Source organism: Ipomoea nil, unplaced genomic scaffold, assembly GCF_001879475.1.
Source record: "Ipomoea nil cultivar Tokyo-kokei standard unplaced genomic scaffold, Asagao_1.1 scaffold1250, whole genome shotgun sequence".
NCBI lineage: Eukaryota > Viridiplantae > Streptophyta > Magnoliopsida > Solanales > Convolvulaceae > Ipomoea > Ipomoea nil.
The window spans coordinates 1,152,018-1,178,327 of record NW_017617678.1 but is presented as its reverse complement, the minus strand read 5'-3'; the positions used below and the strand labels follow the sequence as shown (position 1 = coordinate 1,178,327).

Here is a 26,310-nt window from a genome sequence, read left to right as displayed (position 1 = left end):
CCAAGACCTTATCAAGTCTTTCATGTATCCAATTCAGTGTGCCTTTTCCTTTATCCCATGTAAATTGACGACCTCTCATCGGCATCTGCATCAGACCACAACTATCTACGGCCTCCCCAAACCCCCGCAGCAGACTATTAGGGTACGGGTTCCCCCCTTTTTTCATATGCTGATAAAGGAGATTATTAAGATCCCCAATCACCACCCATGGCAACGCAGATCTATCTCTCAACCTAACAAGCAGGTCCCAGGTTTCGTCCCTTCTATTCCGGTTTGGACAACCGTAAAAGCATGCCATGCGCCAAATCTTACTTGAAAAACTGACCTCCACATCAATATGGTTTTGCGAGTAACATAACAATCTGACAATGTTATTTTTCTTCCAGAAGAGAGCCATGCCCCCACTTAACCCTTCATTATTCACATAGAACAAGCCATCGTACCCAAGCCTGACACGGACCCGCTCCGCCTGTATCCGTCCCACCTTGGTTTCCATCAAAAATACAAACTCGGGCTTCTTACGGGACACAAAGTCCTCCACCTGTCGAACTGTGCGTGGATTGCCCAAGCCACGACAGTTCCAGCTTAACGTACTCATGAGGAGGCGCCATAGGCAAGTTTTTTGAATTATCGGTCATTGTAACATCACCTCCCCTTTCCCCATCTTCGCCTCCCATTCCCTGCCTCCGGCGTTTCGCCGAAGCCACCAGTATCTCCTCCTCCGACAAACCACCAGGCCGCAACCCACTCACCCCAACCGCACCATCTTCCACACTTTCGCCCACCAATGCCATAATTTCCATTGGACGTGGTTTCCAGCCAACCGGCACGAGCCAGCTATCCCCAACCGCTCTAGGAGCGAGATCCACCAGCTCGCATATCCGGCTCATACGGGTACCTTTCCAACGGGATTCCTGCTTCCCTAGCTCGCAGACTGAAAGTGTGCAAATGTCCCATAAAACCACAGAAATAGCAAAACTTATGCAACCGCTCATACCTGAAATTATCCCATGCCGTGGTTCCGTCCCTTTTCATCAACTTCATCCTTCTCCTGAGTAGCCTATCAATGGGTACCGATACTCTAATACGATGAAAGGTCAGCCATGGTGCCCCCTCAAACTGATCATCATGCTTAACAAAAGTGCCCAGAAAATTCCCAGCCTGTTCTAGAATCACCTGAGTTGTATACCCTTTCGGCATATCATGCAGTTGTATCCACATATCAATCGTATCAAGCTTCACATCCGCCGGGTTCACCCTATCCATAACCTCGCGGCATATTAGAGCATTGTTCTCAAACGTCCATGGACCACCATTCAAGACATACTCCATATCTGTTTTATGAAAGAAAACAAACAAGAATAAACCTCTCTGGATCTCCGTTACCTGCACTCCGCGTACCGGTTGCCATACAGAAGCCAAAACCTATTGCATAAAGTCAAGCTTAACCATTTTTTGCGTTAGGAACCGACCCACCACCCTCCATGTTTCTTCCTCCTCCACACAACCGTCGGCGTCCGCATCCCCCTCCGGCACAAACGCTGCCTCCTCCTCCTCCTCCCGCAGCGACCAGTCTGCCCACCGGTTCGACAGCGCCTCAATCTCAACCGCTGCCTCCGCCGACTGGTCTACAATCGGCTCATCACTCTGATGTCGTTCCCCTCCATCAGCCCCCATCCTCCCCTCGCAAAACCCCAGCCATCCGACGCCGTCCCCCTCCACCAGCGTCTATTCTTTCCATCCGCAGATCATCAGCCATCCGACGCTGCATACTGCCGATGTCGTCTCCATCATCATCACGCGTAACACCGGTCATTGACTGGTAAGAAAGAAACCCTTGCCGTTGTCGTCTCCATCATCATCACGCGTAACACCGGTCATTGACTGGTAAGAAAGAAACCCTTGCTGTTGAAAACCTAAGAAAACCCTAGTAGTAATGGCGAAAACCCTAGAGAGGAACTAGAAAGAGAATTTAGATTGATATACTTTTCTTAAAAGTTAATTCCAGCAATGGTCCTCTGACTATTGTGATTTTCCAAAATTGGTCATCGTCTTTTAATTTGGACAAATAAACCCTTGATCATCAGATTTGTTCCATTATTGGTCATTCTGTTAACCATCAGTTATATATGCGTTAAAAAGGGGTACAAATGTAATTTCCTCTCCCATATCTCTCTAGAAGTTACAGTTGGAGTTACAAGCGTAAGTTCTTCGCGCGAGAAGAAACCCTCCAGCAGCAGCAACGCGAACTCCGATTTGAATCGCCCCTCCGACCACGACTCCGCCCCATTCCTTAACCAATACCATCTCTTTATTGCATTGTTTACTTCTTCTCTGCACTTTGCAGTCTCTTCCATTCTCTCTCTCTCTCTCTTTGTTATTTCTCAAGTTTCAGAGACCCCAATTGTACCTTTTCTGGGAAAACTGTGCTGCTAATTAGAAAAAGAAAAAGATAGCTAGAGGAGGAATCGGCCCCGGTCCCGGTAATGGAAAGGAATACCCAGGCAACCTGACTCTATATATATATATATATGACTGTAACTTGTATTGTGGCAGCCATGAGAGGGCTGATTTTCGGTTAGGATATTGGTATTTCGGGTACGTTTTAATTTGCTCAAATAAAGTTGTAATCTTTGGTTGTGTTTAGGGTGTTGAATGTTTTATTACAACAAGAATGGCTTCTTCTTCTTTTTTTTTTTTTTTTTATGTTGTTTCTTTGTTTTTTTTTTTTTTTTTTTTTTTTGGGAAAAAAAGAGCTAGCTTATTATTTAGTACTGGGCATGAACACATTACATAAAAGATGTGCACAGGTAACCTACAATTAGGATGTTCCAAGAAACAAAAAACCAAATTACTGATTTTTTTATTCTGATCAGTTTCCAAAAGCAGAATTTAATTATGAATTGGAGACGACAAAATTACAGATACACTACGTAAACAGCTAGGAGCCTAACAACATTCCATTGCTCCGATCCTTCAGTTTCCATGAATCATTCACATGCAGCTTCTTCAATTCATATCTTCTAAATTGGTGGCGGCGCCGGCGGCATGATCAGTTGTAGGGCGGAGATTATGTGCGAACTAAGTAATAATAAGCGCCGCCTTGAAGTGGAGCAAGGGTTAGTCCCCATTCATTGGTAAGGAGGGGCTGACCGGAGGAATAATGAATGAGCACCGCGTCATCACTAAACGCCGCCTTCACGTTGAAGTGCACCGTCGTGACCTCGAATGCCAAATCGTTTATGAACACCGTTAATTTTGTAAGACCCGTCACTCCGCCACAAGTACTTGGGAGTGAAACGGCGATGGCGAAGCCCATTAGTTCGGTGAGCAAAAGGTTTGGAGAATTCTCAATCGTGGTCTGATAAGAAACAATAGAAATGGCAGGGAAGCAGAGCGCTTGTGTGAACACGCCGCCATCGGAAGAAGCAAAACCAGTTGAGCTTTGATGGATGGAAGGCGGTTTAGTAAACAACTCATTGCGTGCATGAACATAGATGTGCCGGTGATTCGCAGAATCATTAGGAGATGATTTCTCGGAAGAAGACGATGAGGGGCCTTCAGAGGAAATGACCATTTTAGCCCTTCAATTAACGCCTATCTAACTGATGATTAACAGAAGGACCAATGTTAGAACAAATCTTATAATCAAGGGTCTATTTTGTCCAAATTAAAAGATGATGACCAATTTTGGAAAATCACAATAGTTGGAGGACAATTGCTGAAATTATAATTGAATTTTTTTTAACCAGGCATCTAGTGTAACATGAATACACATATATTTGTACTCTTTTCCACACTGAATTTTTCTAGTGAGATTTTTAACCAGGCATGAGTATGATATAGTAATGTCCAATGAGAATATTGTAAATAAATATATGTGAAAATTATTAAATGTATTATTTTTGGATTGTATCATTTGTGTGTACATGAAAACTAAAATTTGACTAGTAGGCTGATTGCGTGACTCACGATCTACTTCAGTTCTTTAAATGCGAGTATTTGGATTAGTCTGGCCAAATTGAAATAAGTAATTATAAAAAATTAAAAAAAAATCACCCAACAAAATTTGGTGATCGTCAAAATTCTCACGCATCTACTCACGCCCCAATCGTTAACCGCCCGATTCGGGCCCGCACCTCTCTGACAATGGACTAACACCTGTCCTTCTGCGCGTTGAGAATCCCTCTTTCGACGAGCTTCGGACAATTTGTGCACTTGCAAGTTGCAACCTGCGCAACTCTTCTTCTACATTCTCTGTCTCTCTCTGTCTCTCTCTCTATATCCACCATGAACCACCACCGTCTGCAAGCACCATCGCCTACTTTGTCACCTTTCCGGTCCCCTCCGGTCGGCTGATTCGCGTCTCAATTCACATTCTCATCCCTGCCCTCCGATTTGCCCCTCTTCGTCAGGTAAGAATGTATATGCATATACATATATGTTACCTGCGTCCGTTTATTAAAAAAAAAAAAGATTTAAAGTTGTGTCCTAAGCTTACTTTATGTTATCACCGTTTTATATATCCATAATTATGCTAATTAATATATCTGTATGGCCTTGATTTTGAGAAGCAGAGTTGATTTGGCTCTGAAGCTCGAAAATGGAGCCTATGGACATCGTTGGGAGAGCGAAAGAGGATGCTTCGCTTCCCAAAGGTTTGTGTTTTCATTTATTTGTTTACTTTTGCTGTGAATTTGATTTTGTGTTTAAATTTTGTTGTTTTTCTAGTTATCTACCATTTTTCTCATTTTATGATTCAATCATTGTTTTTTTTAAAAAAAAATGTTGTTGTTGTTATTATTACTATTATTATTATTTTTGGGTGGCTTGGCTGGTGAGGTTTTAATCTGATTAAATAAAATTCAAATAAGCATTGATGCATAGACAGGTTAATTAAGCTGAAAATAATGTTACTTTGTTTGGAACTTTCAAAGTGTGTTTTTTGGAATTGATGTCCCGCCAGAGAGTGATGTCTGAAGCAGGGAGGGCAGGGATAGAGAGGAATCTCATATGAAAAACTGAATTGAATTGAATTGTATATCAATGAGTGAACAGAATGTTATGGTGTTTGGTGGAGTCTAATCAATGGGTGTACAAATTATGACAACATTGATAATCAAAGTCGAAAATGGGAATATCAAGTATTTCATAGGAAACAAATAATTTGTATCCAGCACCACCACCACTCAGAATTTGCAAACATGTTTTCTGTCGGCTGGAGCTGTGATGCATTTTTTTTTTTCTTTTTCTGAATGAGAATATCTTCCTGAATCTGTTTAGAGTGTGGAGCTATAGTATTAAGAAGCTTGCCTGTAACTACAAAGTTGTAAAGGGACAGCAGTCTTTTTTCCAAATGAATTATTTTTAAAATTAGAAAACAAATAATCATTAATTTTCAATATTTTCCACCTACCTGCCCAACCACCACAACCCCTCCCCTCCAACCACCACCATTACTACCATTGCTTACTTCTATGTTCTATGGACCACTACTTTTTATGTTGATCTACAACAGTTATCCACTTTTACTTACCACCATATTTATTATTGCTAACTATTCAACAACTATATTTCTATAGCACCCTTTCACCATTTCTCATTATGAATCTTTTTACCACTATTTGGTGCTGATTGATGTGTCTGATTCGTGCGATGCACTACAAGTCTACAAGGGGTTGGATATGCATTACATGGACAATACAAAATCAAGTATGGGAACCTGATAAAAAAATTTAATAACATGAAGTTCAAATTTATATTTGACCCAATGTTTATAGACACTTTTAGGTTATCCAAAATTTCTGATATACAAAAATAACATAAAGCTCAATGTTATTTTTGGCCTGATCTGACTTAATGCTCATCATTGTTCAACTCCGTTGTCATCTACTACTTGCATTGGTACTTTTGTATGAATAAAGTTATTGGATTTCAAATAACTACATGTTTTATAAATTGGAAAACAAAAATGAATTTGAAAATTTTGAGAAAATTGGAGACTGAATAGAAATTATTTTATGTAACTAAGCAGGCCCATGGCATTAATGCTTTCTTTGTGTTTGGTGGGCATATTGACATTTTGCTTGCAACTTCAGGGTTTCCTACTGGGCCAATATGCTTTAAATACTGTACACTTCTCCAATTATAATTTATAAATACATTTGTGTTGTAGATGAATATTTACTTTGGGCACATTAGATAATTAGAAAGGCGAGGACACTGTTTATTTGACTAAAGTTTAGAAATAAATAGTTTCATTTTTTTTAGAATGTTGCACTTGCAACATATTTGATCTTTATGTCTAGTTATGATAACCCAACTTCTCTGTAACTTCTATAAGACTACAACCAAGGCTGGTTATGGATAGACATAGACAACAGGTGTAAAATTATATTGGTCATCTTTTGGTGTCATACTTTAAACTTGTGAATACCTTTTAATTGTTAGCTTTCATTGGTTGTTATGTTGGTTTACTCTATTACTTTACTAATGCTTCCTGTGGTTTCTTGTGCAGCAACTATGACAAAAATTATTAAAGAGATGCTTCCCCCAGATGTTCGTGTTGCCCGAGATTGTCAAGATCTTTTGATTGAGTGTTGTGTAGGTGAGTAGTGGGCATTTAGATATTTGTATATGGTCTGCTTCAGCCTTCAGCAGCCAAAAAGATATTTATGCAAGCATCTTGTACATCAGATTTGTTTGCCCGAACTTTCTTCAAAATCTTATGGGTGTTTCTCTGATATTTTATGGACAGACAAAACAATAATGTATTTCCATTTATGTAAAGTATAAATTGACAAGAGAAGTCTAAAATATTTTGCATTGCCTTCTAGACTCTGAGTATTATATTTGTTGGTGATCATGCTTTTGTATCAGCTATTAAGAGCCTTTGGTTCATTTTTGTTCTGCTGATTAGTGTGTGCTTTCCCTTCTCGAGGGGCTGGAAAGGCCATATATATATTGATACCTTTAAATTGCACGCTTCAATTAGTATTTTATTTGTTTGACATGATTCCTTTAGTTTTCATAAATTATTTTTTCTGTGATTCTTTAGAAAAGTTCTAAGTTGTGTTTTTCTATTACAGAATTTATCAATCTTATATCATCTGAATCTAATGAAGTTTGTAATAAAGTGGAGAAACGAACAATTGCACCGGAACATGTACTCAAGGCTCTAGAGGTAATTGACTGATACTAAACTGTTCTTACAACTTTGATTTATATCATGTGGTATAGATGGAAGATGACCTAGCTAACTTGCTATGCTGAGCTAATGTTACTTGGCACATCCTGGTGGCATTTTTCTGTCTGCCTCTTGTTGAATGTCACATGTACTTGGCATTCTTCATCAAACAATCTGCTTTAGTTTAATTCTTCTCAAGTTTGTCATTCATTTACACCAACAGTGTGGAAGTGTGTATTGTTCTCTAACACCTTGGCAGAAAATTGTTATATATAGGGGTGCGTTCCAATGGGAACACCCTCCCCATGAGTCCATGAAAACTAATCTCATCCATTAAAAAAATAGATCTATGGATAAGATTAAGTGGCGATTAAAAACGCGCGTGTGTGCATATTAGGCATTATGATGTGTGCATATTATGCATGTGTTGTGTGCAACATAGGGACATGCTTAATATGCAAACATCATAATGCCTAAAATGCACACGCGCCTTTTTAATCACCCTAATTAATCTCATCCATAGATTTATTTTTTTAATGGATGAGATTGGTTCTCATGGACTCATGGGAGGTTGGTTCTCATATGATCTCTAATCTATATAGGCTTAACTACTTGTTCTTGAACATGTTCGTAAACATTATTAAACGAATACTAAACGAGCTTGTTCGTAAACATTATTAAACTAATACTAAACGAGCTTGTTCGTGAACATTTTTAAATGAACATCAAACAAGCTTGTTCACTAGCTCTTAGCAAACGAGTTTACAACTATTCAGACTCTGTTCGTTTATGAATTGAGCTATAAAATTTGTTCATTTATGTTCGTTTACCTTAATAAACAAACATAAACGAACGCTTATCGAACACGAGTAGTTTACCGAAAGCTTTGTTCGTTAACACCCCTATCTCTGGCACCTTCTAAGCTCATCTGAGATCTTTTTTCTGCCATACTTTGTTGATTATGCCTTTTTTACTTTTATCACACTCTGTCAGGTCCTTGGCTTTGGGAATTATATTGAAGAAGTTTATGCAGCATATGAACAACACAAACTTGAAACCATGGTAGTTATTCTAGTTGCCTCTTTGATTTTCTTTAATGGAAAATCTAGACAATTGAATAAACATAGAAATTTTAATCTTTACGTGCATTGTTTGAAACTGATAGTGTGCTGATCTGTCTTTTGAGACACTGTTCTCATTTTACGTACACAAGTTTTTTTTTATGACGGTTGGGTGTCTATGCTTTCAGCAGGACTCAGTTCGGGGCGGGAAATGGAGCAACGTAGTTGAAATGACCGAAGACGAAGCATTGGCTGCGCAACAGAGGATGTTTGCCGAGGCACGGGCAAGGATGAATAATGGCATTACAGTTCCAAAACAATCAGAGCCAGAACAAAACACAAACAGCTAACTTTAGGACCTTCTACTGGAGCTCTAGGCAAGCACTTCTTGGCTCATTTCAATTAGATCTTCTCTCTTCTGATATGTACAGAAGGCTCTTGGCTAATCCCGCCGTCTTATGTGGACTTTTGTTCAATTTGTATCATGAATTATGTCCATATGTTTCAGTAATTATTGCGCTAACTTGTCTAATGGTGCATCGAATATTTCTCATATAGTGGAATGCAATGAACTGGTGGGTGGCATAAGGCACTAGCACATGTTTCTGGAATGGCTGATCCTTAAGACCCACCAGGAACCAATTCTGCGAGCTGCTAACTGTTGTTTTATGTTGGGATTTGATGCCTATCAGGTCCATGTCTAGGCCCTGCCTCCCCACCCAATCACCAAAAGCCATAAAAAAAAAAAAAAGAAACTTGGTAAAGAAGGGGTAACTCCAGCCAATATGGTAAGAGATTCACACTTGTAACTATAAGGTTACACGACTCATGAGTTGGTTTGAGCTGGTCAGTTATGGGTAACCTAGGCTGGTTTGCTTCTTTGTGGTCCTTTACCGGCTTGGGTTACAAGGCAGGATTTACTTACACTTGAAAGGGTTGTGGGGTTTCCCTCTGTCAAAAAAAAAAAAAAAAAAAAAAAAAAAAAAAAAAAAAACCAGAGGTGGATCACAATTTTATGCAAAAGTATGGGGCAAGTAATGATGAATTTTGTTGGTCACTGGACAATCATTTGGTCATTGTTGGAATGGTTTCCCAACTTTTTCAATTTGCATAAAAGCTTGAATGGCTACTACCACTCCAGGGTCCTACTCAAGATGCCTAAAGGGCAAAGGCCATTTCCCATTTGCTTTGGATCCACTACTTGGTTCCCATAGTGCAAAAGCACCCACCCCTAACCCCCTTCCCAAAAACAAAAAAAAAAAAAAAAAAAGTATCCATTTTCTTTCAATAACCCTTAGAGCATTCCCAATGGAGGTTTTTTTTTTTTTTAATTGTTTTTGAAGCAGTAAAAAACTAAAAAGTTGGTTTTTAGCAAATATGGATAGTGATTTTTTGTTGGATTTTTCTTCTATACAATGAATGATTTTTTGTGGGGCTCGCCAAGAGGGAGATAAAAAGGAAAACAAAGACAAATGGTTGCGCGTGGAGCGCAAAAATCGTGCCCAGTAAGCGGGTTCATATTTTAAAGCTTTTTTTTCTTCTTTTTCTTTTCTCTTTTTTTTTTTCTTGCCCTCCTCCCTCTTTCCTAATTGGCACGTCAAAAATCCCAATAAACTAGAGCTATTGAGGTTATTCTTATAGCACATAGATTGTTTTAAGGCCTTAGCCACTTACTCCCACGCCAAAATTTTACTGACTCCATTTATCATTTATTTTTTTGTCTAGAGACAATTGGACAAATTATTGGTGGATGATATCTGAGAAATTGTTTGGTATCTACTGGCTTCACATACAATTTTTTTAGAGTATATGTGACACGCGTGAGGTGTCCGTAAAATGAGATCTCGGCAAGATGTTAACTTATCTGAACAAACAGGGTATCAAAACAGACATAGTCTGCAATCTTACTTGCACAATATACATCTTTTATAGATGTTGAGAATCAGAGACAGAGACATGCTATCCTGCGCCTGGTCTGGAGTGCATGTCATCACCGGAAGACAATGAAACAGAAGGGATGTCTACTGTAAATAGTGACTGCTCTCTGCCCTTACTTCTTTCTCACTCTATGTGTGTCTTCTTTTTTTTGCGTGACGAGGGAAACTGCAATCACTATCCGAGAGGTTGTGCATTGAGTAGATTCCTGCCTTCACGCTTTGTGACCACGAGATAAATAGGTCTATGTTGTCCATAATTGACCGGCTCAAATCAAGAAGACTGAAATTTGAACTCGTGACCTTGTGGTTGGTTATACCAGTTTATATCCTTAGCCATATATCTTGACTGGGTTACTCCCAGAAGTTGATGTAAATATTGGGATAGATCATGAATTTTTTTTAGGTTATAGTTGAATTATTCGCATCTAGAAGGCAAATTATTGTGTGGACCAACAAAAAGTACATTTTTAATATATTAAAAGTACATTATTTGAAAATATAGTCCACACAGCTGTGTGAATCATAATGATTACATCTCAGGTAGGACAACTGACCCGGAGATTTAAGGTTACTCCACACAAATATATACCTTTTTCATTTTTCTCTTTTTTACACTTTAATTTATATTTAAAATTGATAATTTTCACTGTATTTGGATTGAAGTCAAAAAAAAAAAAAAAAAAAAAAAAAAAAAAAAAAAAAAAAAAAAAAAAAAAAGAGTCAAGCTAAGCTCCCTACCCCTACCCCACCCAGAAAGAAAGTGAAATCACACATCCCATGTCTCCCTGAGATTCCATTCTTTATTTCAAAATTGCTGTTTTTTCTCTGCTAATTCCTATGACACTTTGTGGGGCTGTTTATGTTTCCCTTCCCAGTAATTCCATTATTAGTTTCATGACTTGCCGTTATACAAGGAACAAGCTCACACAGAGAGAGTATAAAAATTTCTCAATATCTTCTACCAAGAAAGAGAGATTGCAAGTTCCATTATCCCTTGTTTGATTTAGATGAAGACAAGCATGGCAAAGAGCATCCAAGACTTGTCATCCAAGAAGCAGTTGTTCCACTGGACAGCCAAAGTGAGTAATGAAGAAGCAATAGCAGAGGAAGAAGAAGAAGATCTTTCCTTCAACCCATCATCTTCTGCAGATAATACTGATGCTATGAAAGAAGAGAAGAAAGAGAAAGAGAAAGAGAAAGAGAAAGAGAAAGAGAGAGAGAATGAGGAATCATCATCATCATCAGTTTCTGCAAGGAGGAAGAAGCTGCAAGCAATAGCAGTGTCCAGGCTGAAATCCATGATTATTGGGTTTGGTAGAAACAGAGGCCATTTCCATGGCTTGGGAACAAGGCTTGTGGGCACCCTTTTTGGGCACAGGAGGGGGCATGTCCACTTTGCATTCCAGAAAGACCCTACTTCTCACCCAGTCTTCTTGGTTGAGCTAGCCACCCCCATAACCGGCCTGGTTCGAGAAATGGCGTCCGGGCTCGTTAGAATCGCCCTCGAATGCGACAAGGACAAGAAGGCTGCAGCTGCAAGCAGGCTCATAGATCACCCTCTGTGGACAACATACTGCAATGGAAAGAAATGCGGGTTCGCAACCAGGCGCGAATGCGGGGCCAAAGAATGGGAGATTTTGAAGGCTGTGGAGCCCATTTCTATGGGTGCTGGTGTTTTACCAGCTGGGAATGGGAATGGGAATGGAGAAGAAGGTGGTGAAATCATGTACATGAGAGCCAAGTTTGAGAGAGTTGTTGGATCAAGAGACTCAGAGGCATTCTACATGATGAATCCTGATAGCAATGGTGCTCCTGAACTTAGTATTTACTTGCTCAGAGTTTGATTTCAGCTATGTACGGGCTTGAAGGTGCCTCCTACAGTCTCAGGACATCTCGTGGTCTGACCAAAAAAAAAAACAGATCTCAGCTACTGTACTACTTAGATGCAATTTTTTTCTTTTTTTTTTTTTCGGGGTGAAGGGTATATTTTAATTATCATCTTTAGATGTCACAAAGTTGAATATAATGAATCCTCTGTGTAGCTAAGGGCATGGACATTATGGAGATGTAGTGATCTCCAATGTTGTTCTTTTTTCTACTACTACTACTACTTATCATCATGTTAAGGAATTGAAGAAGATCCTTCCTGTTCATAGAATGGAGAAGACTGGGAATCCTTTGTATCAATTTACTTTTTGGGTGGAATGGAAAATACTTACTATTATTGCACAATAATGGGAGGATATGATGGATAATGCCTAGAAATTTATGAACATATTAGAGCATCCTCATCAGCTATGCATTTTACACGAGCGTGTTGGTCTAACGCTGAAAAAAAAAAAAAAAAAAAAAAAGATCAACAAAGCGGGTGCGTGTATTGCTGATGAGGATGCTCTTATGCCATTCTTTGGATTTTTATTTTTCTAAAAATCCAGGTATCAATGTATCATGAATTCTACCTTCACCTAATAAAAACAAAACTAGGGATACAATCTTCTCCTATGTTATCATTATTTGGCAGAACCCACTTTTGTCTTTACTTGTGATGAAAATATGTGATGGAATAAATCTGTGAATGAATTTTCTTAGTATCCCCAAAAATTGGCATTTCTTGATGGGATTTCTCTGCTTGGAATAAATCTGTGGAGTGGGGTTGCTTTGTGTCTTAGGCACCTCCACTATGGCATGATAATAATCATGTTGTTTAATTTGAAGGTAATATGCAACATGTCATGTGAGTTGTGTACACAAACTTTTTTTTTTTTTTTTGGGTTTACCCACGATTTTTACGGACAGTGCCTAATTCTCTCGTTGAATGGTGGGACAACTGATACGGCATGGAGACTTAAGGCTATTCAATATTCAAAACCAAAGATATTGTAGGCATCTCTAATGGGTGGGACAGCTGGTCTGACCTGGAGATTTAAGGCATTCAAAACCAAAAATATTGTAAGCATCTCTAATGAGTGGGACAGTTGGTCTGGTCTAGAGATTTAAGGCTATTCTATATCTAAAACCAAAGATCGAACTCTTAACGTTTGGTTAAGGATGAATGAATCCCTTTCACTCCACAACACCCCAGATTATGTGTACACAAACTCTATCCTCTGCTAAATCCTTCATTCATCCTAATTGTCTCCCCCACCCCCCATATATCATATGTAGTGGCAGACAAGTGTGGGGTGGAAATGGTGTGATGTGTGTATACATTTTAAATTTAAGTTATCCAGTTTTGATATTGTTATCTTGAAAATTTATGGAAGGCGATATTACGTAAATGTGTAATACTAAATAGTAACGTAAAATAAGTGTTGAATTGCATTAATTTCAATTCTCCACTCTTTACTTTATTGCTTCTTTTCTTCATTGTATAATCTTTTATGTTGAATTTAATATTGGTACAGCTTTCCTTTTGTTTTCTGGCAAACTAGCTTATATAGCTTAGCTTTGCTTCAGACATTACATGAAATTTCGAGGCATCAGATCCTAAAGGTGTTATTAGATGTTCCAATCATTGATTTTGGAGCATATCTTTGGTCAGGATTCATCAAAGTAACATGGAAGAATCCCAAGAAACAAAGCTAAAGCTGTAGTCATACAAGTACTCCACAACCCAAAAAAAAAAAGAAAAAAGAAATAACTTGAGAATAAAGAGTTAGATTTTCTTTAAATAAAGTTTTAAGTTTGAATACGATGGAGGTATGAAATTAATTTTGTTATGAGCATAAGTGTACATGTATTTAGAGATTTGTAGATCTTTTGAGACAGATTATACGATTTACCTCTTTTACTAAGTTTTCAATGTATAAGCAATGAAATCCAAAATCTCTAGAGCAGGAGCTATGAGTGCCCGTGCAATTCTTTTTTGATAATAGTATAACTTTGAATTGATCTGAATTTAATGTGACTACTGTATATTGAATCTGATCTAAAAAGATAATATCTTGAATCAAAATATAAAACATGAGAGTCTCACGTACAAGTTCGATTCTTATCAATATCTTCTCAGTCACGCTCATCACATAAGATATTAAGCAAGAGATGTATCTAGTGTATACTTTCATATAATAGTTACTATTTTCCTCATTTTTTATTTTAAAAAAAAAAAACATGGGTCATGGGAGTCCCAAAAAGTAAATCAAAGCAGAATGTTGTTGCCTGACAAGGTCAAAATTCCAAAGTTCCAGACCGTTTGATCTTCCGAGTAGGATTACAATCTTACAAAGTGGGCAAGCATGCCGTCTCTTTGATCACTAAATTAGGATTTATTGTACTTGCAATTTTGATTAATCCAACTTGCAATGGCATAACATTTTCATCAATATAATCTTTGTGTATTCAACATGACCGTCTTTTAAATTTGTGTGGCCACATTCTTGTAATAAATGAGATCTTATCAAAAGTTATAAAATTAATGGAGAATGAAAGAATATTTTTTTCTCCCACCAAAGAAAGAATCTTGCCCTCTTCAATGATGGTGCGTGATTTTGGAAAGAAGAAAAAAACTGATGAGTTTTAGACGGCAAATTTTACTGTTGACCATGGTCCAGAATGGTGTCGTTTCTTTTAATGAAAAGAAACAGCACCCTTTCTAGTAATTAGCTCTGCTTGTATAACATATTTAGTTTCATTTTATATATATTGTAATTTTATTTCAGCACAACTACAATTTCATTTTGTTTCAACTACAGCTTTATTCGACATTATACATACAATAGTCTTATTACAGTGAGACATGTTATTGAATTTCATTTTATATGCACTGTAGTCTTATTACAACACCACTAAATTATAATTTTAATTCAACTACAGTTTCATTGGACAATAAACGCTCAAATATGTGAAACTATTATTCAGTTTCATTTTATATACACTGTAGTTTCATTACAACACAACTACAGTATCATTTCGATATAACTACAGTTCCATTTGACAATATACACTCAATATATGAGACATGTTGTTCAGTTTCTTTTTATACATACTGTAAATTCATTTCAGCAAAACTAAAATATTATTTTTATTCAACTACAGTTTTATTTGACAATATACAATCAATATGTGAGACATGTTATTCAGTTTCATTTTATACATACTGCAATTTCATTTCAACACAATTAAAGTATCATTTCAATTCAATTATAGTTTCATTTGATAATATAAATACAATAGGCGAGACGGTTTCATTTTAGATACACTGTAGTTTTATTTTGTTATGAACACACAAAAAATACGGGATTTGTTAAAAAGTAATGACTGCCGTTTCTTTACTTAAAGAAACGGCGCCGTTTTCGGACCATGGTCCATAGTATAACAACTGGTTTTAGGCAAGATAGAAATATTGACTTAATTGCGAATTTTTATTAAAAAAAAAAAATTCTTAAACAGTTAGGTCAAAATATATATTGGTTCTTCTAAAATTGAAACCTTGTGTTGTTGAGCATTACAATCGTTATATCCTGCACCACGGTACACATAGCACTGTGTGCCGCGCCTCCCAAAACGGCGTCGTTTCGTTAAGTTGTGTGAGGAGTCGACGCGACAGAGTGTATGTATATTATGTTATATAATAATGTACATTATGTTATACAATTATGTACATTCTGGCATACAATTATGTACATTATTTTATACAATTATGTACTTTTCTTATACAGTTATATACATTCAAACACGCGACTTTTTTTAACAGTTAAAAGTTTATGTGTATTCTCATATACAATTATGTACATTTTCAAAACTTGAATTTCTTTTTTTAACAAGTTACCAGCAAACACGAAAAAGCATAATTTTCAAAAAAAAAAAAAAAAAAGCAAAACGACATCGTTTTGCGTGCGCCCTGGTGCACGATATAAATTGCGTGAGCATTATGCATGAGCCAAAAACTGGCCCTAGTATTAAATGTACATTATTTGAGTGTTAAATATATATTATTTTATATATTATCAAATAATATGCATTCAGTACATAAATAATGTATCTTTAGTATATTAAAAATATATTTTTTAATCATATTCCACAAAAAAAAAAAAAAAAAATACTCAAAGAGGTAATGGCTAATGATGGTTCATTATTGATCCATTAAGTGATGACTGATGAGAAAGAAGGATGACTATATATTATTTGTACTTATGACTTGAATAAAATACTTGTAGTATTCCATTAAGGACAAATTAGTACGGAGTATTATATTTTGTAATGTGATGTTTTCAACTACTTTAAATACATCAATAAAATATTAAGTGGCTTGTAGTCCACTGGTATCTGATTGGCCCTTTATGTGGGATGTTTTAGGTTCGAGCCTTGGTGAAGGCATAGATAGTATATATGGGTGTCCCCCTTCCTTTGTAACAAGAAAAAAAAAAAAAATACATCAATAAAATAATGTTATTATTTCATTAATGAAATTTAAAAGTGCAAAAAAATTTTCTACTTGGTACATTCATTATAACAATTGATTAAAAATAAAAAGTGTTGTAAAAATTGGCCTAGGCACTGTCTAGGTGTTAGGTGTCCCTAAGTCGAGGCGATTTCAACCCTAGGCAGCTTTTAATCGACCGACCGACTAGGCGTCGAATTGGGCGCCTAACTCGGCCGAGTGGTTTGTTTTGTAGTTGACTAGTTTGAGTGATTGTAATAGTCTAACAACTCACAGTCCTAAATGAAAAAAATAGAGACGATATACTCATATTACTCTGTCACCTAGTCGTTTTAGGCGCTAGGCGCCCAACTAGCGTCTAGCACCTTCTGCAACATTGCAAATCAATGTATACATCCAATTATATATTCAAAGGTAAATATTATCAAACATAACAAATTAAATACACTAATAAAATAATATTGTATTTGACCAATCTACAATGATTAATAAATTTTAAGGATGTATAGTTTTTTCTATTCGATACGATGATTATAATTATTGGCTATGTATACATTCAATTACATACTCAACTATGGATATCCTCAAACATATATAAAAAAAATTATATATTATGTAATAAGTATATTAACGAATTACTTTCAAAAAAAAAAAAGTATATTAACGAATTACATTTAACAAAACCAAAACTATGATTGATTTAAAGAAATGATATGTAATGCTTCATTTAGAGTGGTGGTTATTATTTTCCTTCCTCTTTTATGATTGAAAGAACAGTTTTTCTGAACAAAATGGCATCATTGGCTCTCCTAGTTTCAAGGCTTTCTTTTCTTTATACAAAGTTGGGAAAACAAAAGGGGGTTTTGGGGGGCCATCTTAGTGGCAAGTGGCAAGGATTAAAGTGTTCAAAGCAGATAATAAAGATGTTAATAAGTTTTGTTTTGATCATGTAGTCATCATTGTTCAAAGATTCAAAAGTAGTGTGCTGCCCGGCAGTTGTTATACCATGGACCAGGGTCAATTTGGGTCCAAAATACAGAGTTTATATATTGAATGTTCACAATTTACATACTTAATGTTCACAATTTACCTTTTACAAAATTGTAAACATTCAGTATGTAAATTGTGTATTTTGGATCCGGATCCACTTGTAAGATAGACTCGGGTCCACAGAATAATTTGCCGTTGCCCAGAAGAATGGCCAAGTGGGTTAAACATAATTTTCAATTCGATTCTTGTCAACATTCTTTCGATCAAGCACATCGCACAGGATCTTCTTAATACGATTTACTTTCCTGTGTGGTTTATAAGCTATAATACAGGGACAATATTCATCCAGTGTAGACTCTCAGATACTGGTTAGCTGGCTGTAAATTTCCCTCATCCCAATTAAAAAAAAAAAAAAGTGTGCTGGGACATAAAGTTATAAACATGCTGCATTTCATAATCTTAACCTAATCAATGCTTAACCCCAGCATTAACCTAAAGAAAACAGTTTATTCATCATGTGATGAATACTTTTATGCTAAAGGTTGCTTCTACTATGTTCTTTATGTTGGGTGTGGGATCTCATTTTGTTTACTTTTCTGCATTTCCCTTCATTCACTTCATCATTGTTATTTGTATCTATTACGAGTGACGAAATAAGAGAGAACATATGAGTTTATAAGGTCATGAGTTAAACTAGTTAATTGGTTAGATTCAACATTTTAGTGTGATTTGGTCCATGTGCAATATAACTCAGCTGAATGAGACCCTAGCCCAATCATATTATTATTAGATTCAAAATAATCTTCTTTTTTTTTTTAAATAGTATAATACACACATAATAATAATGTAAGGGAATATTCCAGTGAGATCAATTCTATGTAAGGTCAACTATATTGATTTTTTTTTTTAGTGTACCAGGGTTTTCACCGTCGGACACAATGACTAATCCTCTTTTGGATGGGATAGCTGGCTATACTTAAGGCGGACTTTCTAGGCGAGATGCCACCGACTGCCTAGTCGATTCGACTAATCGACTAGGCGACCGCCTAGGCGATGAGTATTAAATAAATAAAAAGTATATATATATTGAAAATATCTTGTCTTAGGCAGCCTTTTTGCTGGCCTATTTACTTGGAAGTAGATGAATAGTTTTTCCTAGGATAGTGAGAAGTAAGTATTTATTGTATATTGTAAATATCTTGTCTTGGGAAGCCTTTTTATAACCCTATTTACTTCAAGTTGTCTTGAGAAAATGAATAGTTTTTCCTAGGGTGGTGAGAAGTCTAGTATTTATTGATAACATGCCAGAGTGAGGTAGTGGGCTTTGCTCAGAACAAGAGGACGACGCCGGAGCTTTAACCGCTACGCCATCAGAGCCACCACGCGCCGTCGTTGCTCCGACGTCACGCGCCGGCGCGTGAGGCAGATTCCGACGACATCTCCGGCTGAAAATTACACCAGTCAACTCGCCTTAGTGTGTAGGTTCAGCCCATGTATGTTTTGTGGAGTTTTGGGTTGTATTCTGCACTTAGGCGAGGCGAGCACATTAGGCGTTCGGTCTCGACCGACCTTGATAACACTGGCTCGCTGCTCCATACCCAAAGCCAAGGATCAAACCCTTAACCTTTAATTAAGGATGGATGAGTCCCTTCCACTCAACCACACCTCAGGTTAACTATATTGATTTTATTTCTCTATTCAATTCACAAATGATCTTTGGTGATTATGAAAACACAAGCAAAGTAATGATTTTCACAGGGAAAAAAAAAACATTCTTATATTTTGGGAGGGCTTAGATGATGTGATTATGATTATCTTATGATATGAAATGATTTGTCCTTCCACTTTAGATGGCTGCTTTTCCATACCAGACTTACATATATTCTGCAAGAATACAAAATGTTCATATATGGATAGTTTAAACCATCTGAATCTAAAAATGTTGTTGCTTGATGCACTGCTAGAAGTATGAATGAATCAAAAGGGCAAATGGTAAAACTGCCCAGAAGTGCAGACTCAAGGAAAAGAACACGATTTAGAACGCTTCTGCATTACTGAAGAGATAACAATGAAATAATTAATACAAATTTTATATGAAGCTATCAGAAAGTTCATGTGTATAGCCAAATAGATTAAATCATTTGCATAGAACAATCTACTTGAAAGAATATACGTTGCAGGGGAAGGAAGATTACCCCGAAGCTGATATGACGTTTCCCTTTGGCTCTTCGTTCTTTGTTCTTCATTCTTTAACTGCTTTACAAATTTCAGGGTCTTTGGCGAGCGAATCCTGGCTGCCCAAACCACAATCATGGTGGAATTTTAGAAACTTTTTTTTTTTTCCTTGTCCAGCTTATCAAACTAGTAATGGAAGAAAACTAATGAGAAGATATAAGTCGATTACACATTTACACCCACCTGGAGAAGCTTGGATGCAATCACTACGGTTTCTGTATTGACATGGTTTCTGGTCTGTCGTGAAGTTAAAGTGACGAGTGATGGGTTATTTGGCATTGCTATGTCCCAGAAAGTACGTTTTTTTGCTGTGGGAACTGGGGATAGAAAACGATCTAACTCATCCTCGCATGCCTCCTCTGGCTCTGCCTGTATATTCACCCTTGTAATGACCCTTTTCATCGAGTCTCCACCAACTCTGCCCGGTTTTTGGCTTTTCCTGGAAAGCTCGTGTATGAAATCATCCTTGTTCTTTATCTGCAATGCATGGTCCATTTTCATTCTCTCGATTTCAGCCTCCAGTGCACTCACAACCTTCCTGAGCTCCTTAACCGTCTCGTCTGCTCCCTTTTTCTTGGATTCTGGGGTGAACCAATTACCACCCAAAAGCGAGGGTCTTGGTTTTCGTTTCTCGTTTGGATGGGCGGGAGATGGGGAAGGGGATAACTGAGAGGTAACGGTAGATGTGGTGGGCGATGCATTTACGGCTAAGTTTTGTGCTTGAATACTTAGTAGCTGTTGCTGCTGACGAGCCAACTGCATTCTCAATTCACGATTCTCTTTTTGAAACTCGAGTAATAGCTTCGCCTGATCTATTTCAGAATCAGGAATCAGCGTTTTATCATGTGTGTAATAAGCCTGAAACGTTAAGGATAAATGGTTAGATAAAACAGTTTGAAGATCGAAGCTAGAACCCGAAAGCAATTAACCTTTGTCCGGATCTCTTTAGCACGAGCGTGTGTTGTGTTTCCCCGAAAGCATGACTGCTCGGGCTGATGTTAGCGATCATCACGGTATTACAAGCTCCCCCGAGGGAGTCCTTGAGCAATTGGGTAAGTTTGGAATTCCGAAATGGTATGTGTTTCTTCCCCTCAACGAGGGCGCTGATGCAGCTGCTGAGCGCGAGGAGCGACCTGTTTATGTTGGCACCCTCGAGAGATCTTAGCGTTCTTGGATCAGTAGCAAGCGCTCTCTCAGAGCCAGCAAGATCGATAAGCGATAGCTTTCCCATGCGGTATACAATGTTATTCAAATCGTCTTTGAAACGATATTCAACCACGACCTGAAATGTGATTGCATAAGAAAGCATTATAAGACATAGCAAAACACTTTTTTTTTTTAAGGATTCCTTATAGTCAATGTTGAAAAAATCGCTAGGCGCCTTGAGACCGCCTAGAGCGCCGAGGCGCGCGCCTAAGAGGCCGACCGCCTAGCGCCGATTAATCGGCGCCTAGGAGGCCGACCGCCTAGGCACGATTTTTGCAACACTGCTTATAGTCAAGGTTGAAAAAATCGCTAGGCGCCTGGGGACCGCCTAGAGCGCCTGGGCCCGATTTTTGCAACAATGCTTATAGTAGCAATGAAAACCTGCAGAATTGCATGAGAACGCGAGGAGGTTTCATTAACACGAGTTGGTTCTGTCGTTCTGTTAAGATTTCCTTGTTGAAGCAACGCCATTACCTGCCATTTATAGCAGAAAACAGAGATCAGTAACCCTTTTTAGACGGGCTTCTAAACAGTCTAAAAGAATGGAAGGATTACATACTTCATCTGCAGAATATGCTCTATACTGAGTAAGACCTTGAGCCACAATCCCCTGAAAGGTATAGAACGGGCAAAGAAAACAGTCATCTAAGGATTCGATAAATAAGATGCTACTATATATGCACATACAAACCTGTTTATCTTCTCGAAGGACCAAAGACCTCCCCGGGGATAATAAATCTCGAACAGTTTCATTGTAGATCTCCAGATAGGAAAGATGGACTACATGGTTTCCATCAAAGCTCCTTTCCCCTATCTTGTTAAACAGATCCTTGATTGCCAAGACCATTACCCCGGGATTCTCAACTGTACCAAGCATAGTGTACGTCTTTCCAGCTCCGGTTGCTCCATAGCAGAAGACAGACCCATTTCTACCCTGCAGAACTGCTTCCACAAGCTCTGCTGTTCTGGAAGTCCCACAACGTATAATGTTAAGTTCCTTAAAAGCTTAAATTTACTCAGCTCTAAGGAGTTGGTACCATGAAGGAGAAAACGGGATTACAAGTTACAACCCTTTGAAAGATGATGAAAAATGGCTATTGCAACTCATATTACCTCTCATGTTTTGGCATTAAAAGCAATAGTAAATCCTAATTGCCAAAACTATTGAGAACTTCCAAAAGTATTGACTGCATATAGTAAGTCTTCACTACAATAAAAGCACCCAATTAAGCAAATATGGTCCAAATGAAGCCTAGAAAAATTGGAGTAGGGAAGATCTGATGCTGAACTCAAGGAACCCCAAATGCTTCACAATTAATGACTTATCATATAACCAAGTTACACAACTCCACTACATAAAGAATGAACTTTCTACCCGCACGGGCTTAACTCACTGGTTCAGTAGACAGTATTTGGGAGAAGAAACCAAGGCTCGAAACTCAGTAGCGACAGTGTGGGGGTTATGCCCAAAGTTGACAGATCCCTTCACACTGGCATTTGACCCTGTCTGCTGAGCTACTGAGTTATTGTGATTTACGTTCTCTCACATGCTCTACCAGGCCGGGGTGTGGGGGGTCCTTGGGTATACTAAATATGTAAGCCAAGCCACAATAACTAAACACAAGCAGCTGCAAATTTTGGGAAACAAATAAATACTTACAACCAGATATAATCAGCACCATATCAATAAGCATTATGAACTGGAACTAGAAGTGTTCTATTAAGGCATACTGCATACTAACTCAAAGCACATAGAATTGGCTAAAAAACAGTAAAAAAACAAAATAAAATGATCTTACTCACGTTGTGGAATAGACTTGTTGCTGAGAAGCAGAATCTGGAAATGAGGCATCAAAGGTGAAATGGCGATCTCGAAGCCTCTTTAATCCAAGATAATCATTCTCAGTAGCAGGTTCAGTGAGATAAGCATCTTTTCCATTAGCGATTCTCACACAGCTCCTTGCTCCGCCGTCCATCTCCTTCTTAGCCAATGGCCTTAGCCTCACAAAAACAAGAATCCTACTACTACTACTTGCCTCACCCCCATTGCTCACTTTCTCCAACAAACTTTCACTTTCTTGTACATTCTCCCCTCTGGGCTCTGAGCTCACTAATGGGAGCTTCATGGCCCCATTCGCTCTTCTCGGCCAAGAAAACCCGACAATCCTCTCGCCACCGCCGGCCTCCACGGCCACATTTTCCTTCCCCCCCTCCGGCGGCGGCGGGGGCACGTAAGTCCTTGTAACAGTAGAATTAGGAACTGAATTCTCCCTCGTCACATTCAATGAACCCACGATATCCAGGCTAGGTTGTGCACTGAAACTTCGGTTCTTTATAGAGGCTTGCTTTTGCTGCTCATACAAAAGGGTCAGTTCCTTCATCTTCTCCTTCAACCCATGGTGTGGGTTTCTCATCATCTTACAAGACATTTGCCTCTCTTCCTGGTTTTCCAATTTGGGTCCAGTTGTTGGGTCATTTTGATGTCGGCTGCTTGTGTGAGATCTTGTTGAAATGGGCATTTTCTGTGGCAAAAACCCACCCGAGTCCCTACCAAAACATCACCATTTTGTTGCCCATTTTTTCTTTATGTGTTTCGATCGAGATAAAGTTCACAGCTTTCGTCGGAAAATTCAAAAATATTGATGCCTGCAGCGATTGGGGGTAGAGATTAAAGAACAAGATTTTGTGTGTGAATTTGGGGTTTTATCAGGAGAAATATCAGCCGTTGATATGCAGTACGTAGTTGATTAACGATTGGTAATAAAGCGGGGAGGGAGAAATTCAAAGATGCCAGATGGTCTCTATGAAAGGAAACAAGTTCTTTCCAAAAGGTTAAATTGCATTTACTTTACCTTTCCAATTTTCTTTCTTCTTCTTTTACTTTAATTTTTATTTTTAAATTTAAAATATTAATAAATCCGGAATACATTTTTTGTTTTTACTTTTCAAACAAAAAAAAAAACTCATTGATTATGATCACAATGTGTGGTTTATCTAATATGCACTATCGAATAGTAACTGGGAATTTTTCACGTCACTAAAAAAAACGCATTCTAGGGAAAAAGAAAGAAATGTGTCCCAAGGTATTGACATAATTATACTATACTAGCCCGCGGCGTGGGTACTCTTGAGGTTCGGGATTCGACATTATATGTTTTAATAATGCATAATTCACAGTAAAATTCACCCGTGAACCCTTATTCGTGAGGCGGATCAGGTCAAGATGAATGTAATACTTATACTAGCAAATGTAATACTAAATCAAGAATAAAATGTTTATTACTTATATGAGAAAATGTAATACTTTTACATTTTGATGTAAACATATTACATTTTCCATCAAAAGCATTACATTTTTCTTTATAAGTGCAACATTACTTATAAGAGAAAATATAATACTTTTAATGAAAAAAATAATACTTTTACATCGAAATATAAAAGTATTACATTTGTCATCAAAAGTATTACGTTTTTTCTTATAAGACCATCTCCAAGGGGTGCGGTAAAGCACCAAAATGGAGGAAAATATTCCGCAACGCAGCTCCAATCAACACGGCAACGCATTATTTTTTTGGCGCAGTGTGAACAGTGCAGCGCTATATTTGGCACTACACTGTTCATCCAACACCATTTTTAGTGCAGAATTTTGTTTCCCATTTTGCCCATGTTTTGTTCTTGTTCATTTTTTTATAATTCCGTTTATATCATCTTTGTTTTTTTTTTAATATATATTTACATATTTTGTTAAATAGCTAAACATAAATTGTATATTATTAAAAAATATATATATCATTTGAAAGATATCATCAAAACGATTAAAACAAGACTAATATTGAATATAATTTAGTCTCTGCCTCCATCGTCAGTCGCCCACGGCCTCTGCCTCCAACCACCGGCCAGTTATTGATTTTAATTTTAATTACTCCGTAGCCATGGAGTACTGGAGTAACTGGACTGCAGTCTTGAGTTTTTACAGTACTTTTGTGAATACGCATTTAAAAAAAAAAAATACATTGTGTATAATGTTTATCATTATATAGTTGTGTAGTAGTTATTACTTTATTATTATAAATGTTGTTATATTCTAAACAAAACAATTAAGATGTTTAATTATACAATTTTATTAATTTTTTGAAAGATAAAACCAAATACACCAAAACAATTTTCTGAAATGCAACCAACCACAAGAAATGAAAATACTTTATAGAAAATGACTCATTTTTCATAAAATATTTTCCAAAAGTCATTTCCATGTTTTCCAACATACCCTTAACTTAAAAAATTCTCAAATATAATTTGATAAATTAAAATTTGTAAACATCTTTGAATGGGAAAATTTCAACAAATTATATCATTCATTAAGGTTCACCTTGCACTATGGACCTGAGTCGAAAATGACATTCAAATTATTTGTCTGCAGTTAAAATATTATGTGATTGTAAATAAATTGAAGGCACATAATATGTTAACTACAGACACATAATACGTTAACTACATGCACATAATATGTTAACTACAAGCACATAATATGTTAACTGCAAGCACATAATATGTTAAACTACAAGCACATAATATGTTACTTGAAGGCAAATAATATGTTAATTACATCTAATGTATATGTAGTTAATATATTATATGTTCCTATATGCAGTTAACATATTATGTGCTTGTATTACAAAGACATAATATGTTAATTGCAATCACATAATATGTTAATAATTGTAAACATATAATTTTTTGACCATAGTCCACAATACAAGGTGGACCCTAGCCATGGTATAATAATTGTCAAATCTCCTATGAGATCGTCTCACAAATTCTCATCGTGAGGCCAATTGAATTTTTCATAAGTATTACATTTTCCTTCATAAGTATTACGGAGTAAAATTTTTCACATAAGTAACTCTTTAATCCCTAATACTACATTATAATTTAAAAGTATGATATTTTTCATAAAAGTATCACATTTTTCCTTATAAGTATTACACGTTATCTCATAAATAACAACCAATCAATTTATCCCTAATCAATATCACATTTTTTCTCATAAATAATTGTTCAACACCTAAATATTACATTTGATTTAAAAGTATAATATTTTTTTCTTAAAAGTATTACTTTTCCCTTATAGTTAACAAATTAAACAATTTATTCTTGATTAGTATCATATTCTTCAACATGAGTATTACATTTACGTCCTGATTTGACCGATCTTATAAATAAAGATTTGTGAGACATTCTCATTAGAGACTCACCCTTAAAATTTAAGATGATTTTGGCTTAAAAGTGAAACATTACGTTGCTAATATTTTTTTT

The 26,310-nt window shown here is 37.0% G+C and overlaps 3 protein-coding genes and 1 pseudogene across 7 annotated transcripts; 2 read left to right on the top strand and 2 right to left on the bottom strand.

The window, feature by feature from the left end:
• Window positions 1-3,070: 3,070 nt before the first annotated feature.
• Window positions 3,071-3,577, bottom strand: LOC109184106 (WUSCHEL-related homeobox 8-like). The gene has a single exon (XM_019334150.1). The coding sequence runs from the start codon at window positions 3,575-3,577 to the stop codon at window positions 3,071-3,073; it is 507 nt and encodes a 168-aa protein (XP_019189695.1).
• A 601-nt stretch (window positions 3,578-4,178) lies between these two features.
• On the top strand, window positions 4,179-8,826 carry LOC109184197 (protein Dr1 homolog). Of its 3 annotated transcripts, none has more exons than XM_019334251.1 (6): window positions 4,179-4,415; window positions 4,578-4,658; window positions 6,518-6,607; window positions 7,089-7,183; window positions 8,180-8,248; window positions 8,439-8,826. In XM_019334251.1, the coding sequence occupies exons 2-6, from the start codon at window positions 4,604-4,606 to the stop codon at window positions 8,595-8,597; spliced, it is 468 nt and encodes a 155-aa protein (XP_019189796.1). In that variant the 5' UTR covers window positions 4,179-4,415; window positions 4,578-4,603; the 3' UTR covers window positions 8,598-8,826. The 3 variants fall into 3 exon arrangements, with proteins under 3 accessions (XP_019189796.1, XP_019189795.1, XP_019189794.1); XM_019334250.1 differs by having other exon boundaries at window positions 4,180-4,415; window positions 4,575-4,658; window positions 8,436-8,826; XM_019334249.1 differs by having other exon boundaries at window positions 4,181-4,415; window positions 8,436-8,826.
• Window positions 8,827-10,926: 2,100 nt separating this feature from the next.
• On the top strand, window positions 10,927-12,419 carry LOC109184195 (protein MIZU-KUSSEI 1). 3 transcript variants are annotated; one of them, XM_019334248.1, is made up of 2 exons: window positions 10,927-12,028; window positions 12,132-12,419. In XM_019334248.1, the coding sequence occupies exon 1, from the start codon at window positions 11,192-11,194 to the stop codon at window positions 12,026-12,028; it is 837 nt and encodes a 278-aa protein (XP_019189793.1). In that variant the 5' UTR covers window positions 10,927-11,191; the 3' UTR covers window positions 12,132-12,419. The 3 variants fall into 3 exon arrangements, with proteins under 3 accessions (XP_019189793.1, XP_019189792.1, XP_019189791.1); XM_019334247.1 differs by having other exon boundaries at window positions 12,110-12,419; XM_019334246.1 differs by having other exon boundaries at window positions 10,927-12,042; window positions 12,124-12,419.
• A 7,160-nt stretch (window positions 12,420-19,579) lies between these two features.
• Window positions 19,580-23,740, bottom strand: LOC109184173 (annotated as a pseudogene).
• Window positions 23,741-26,310: the final 2,570 nt, after the last annotated feature.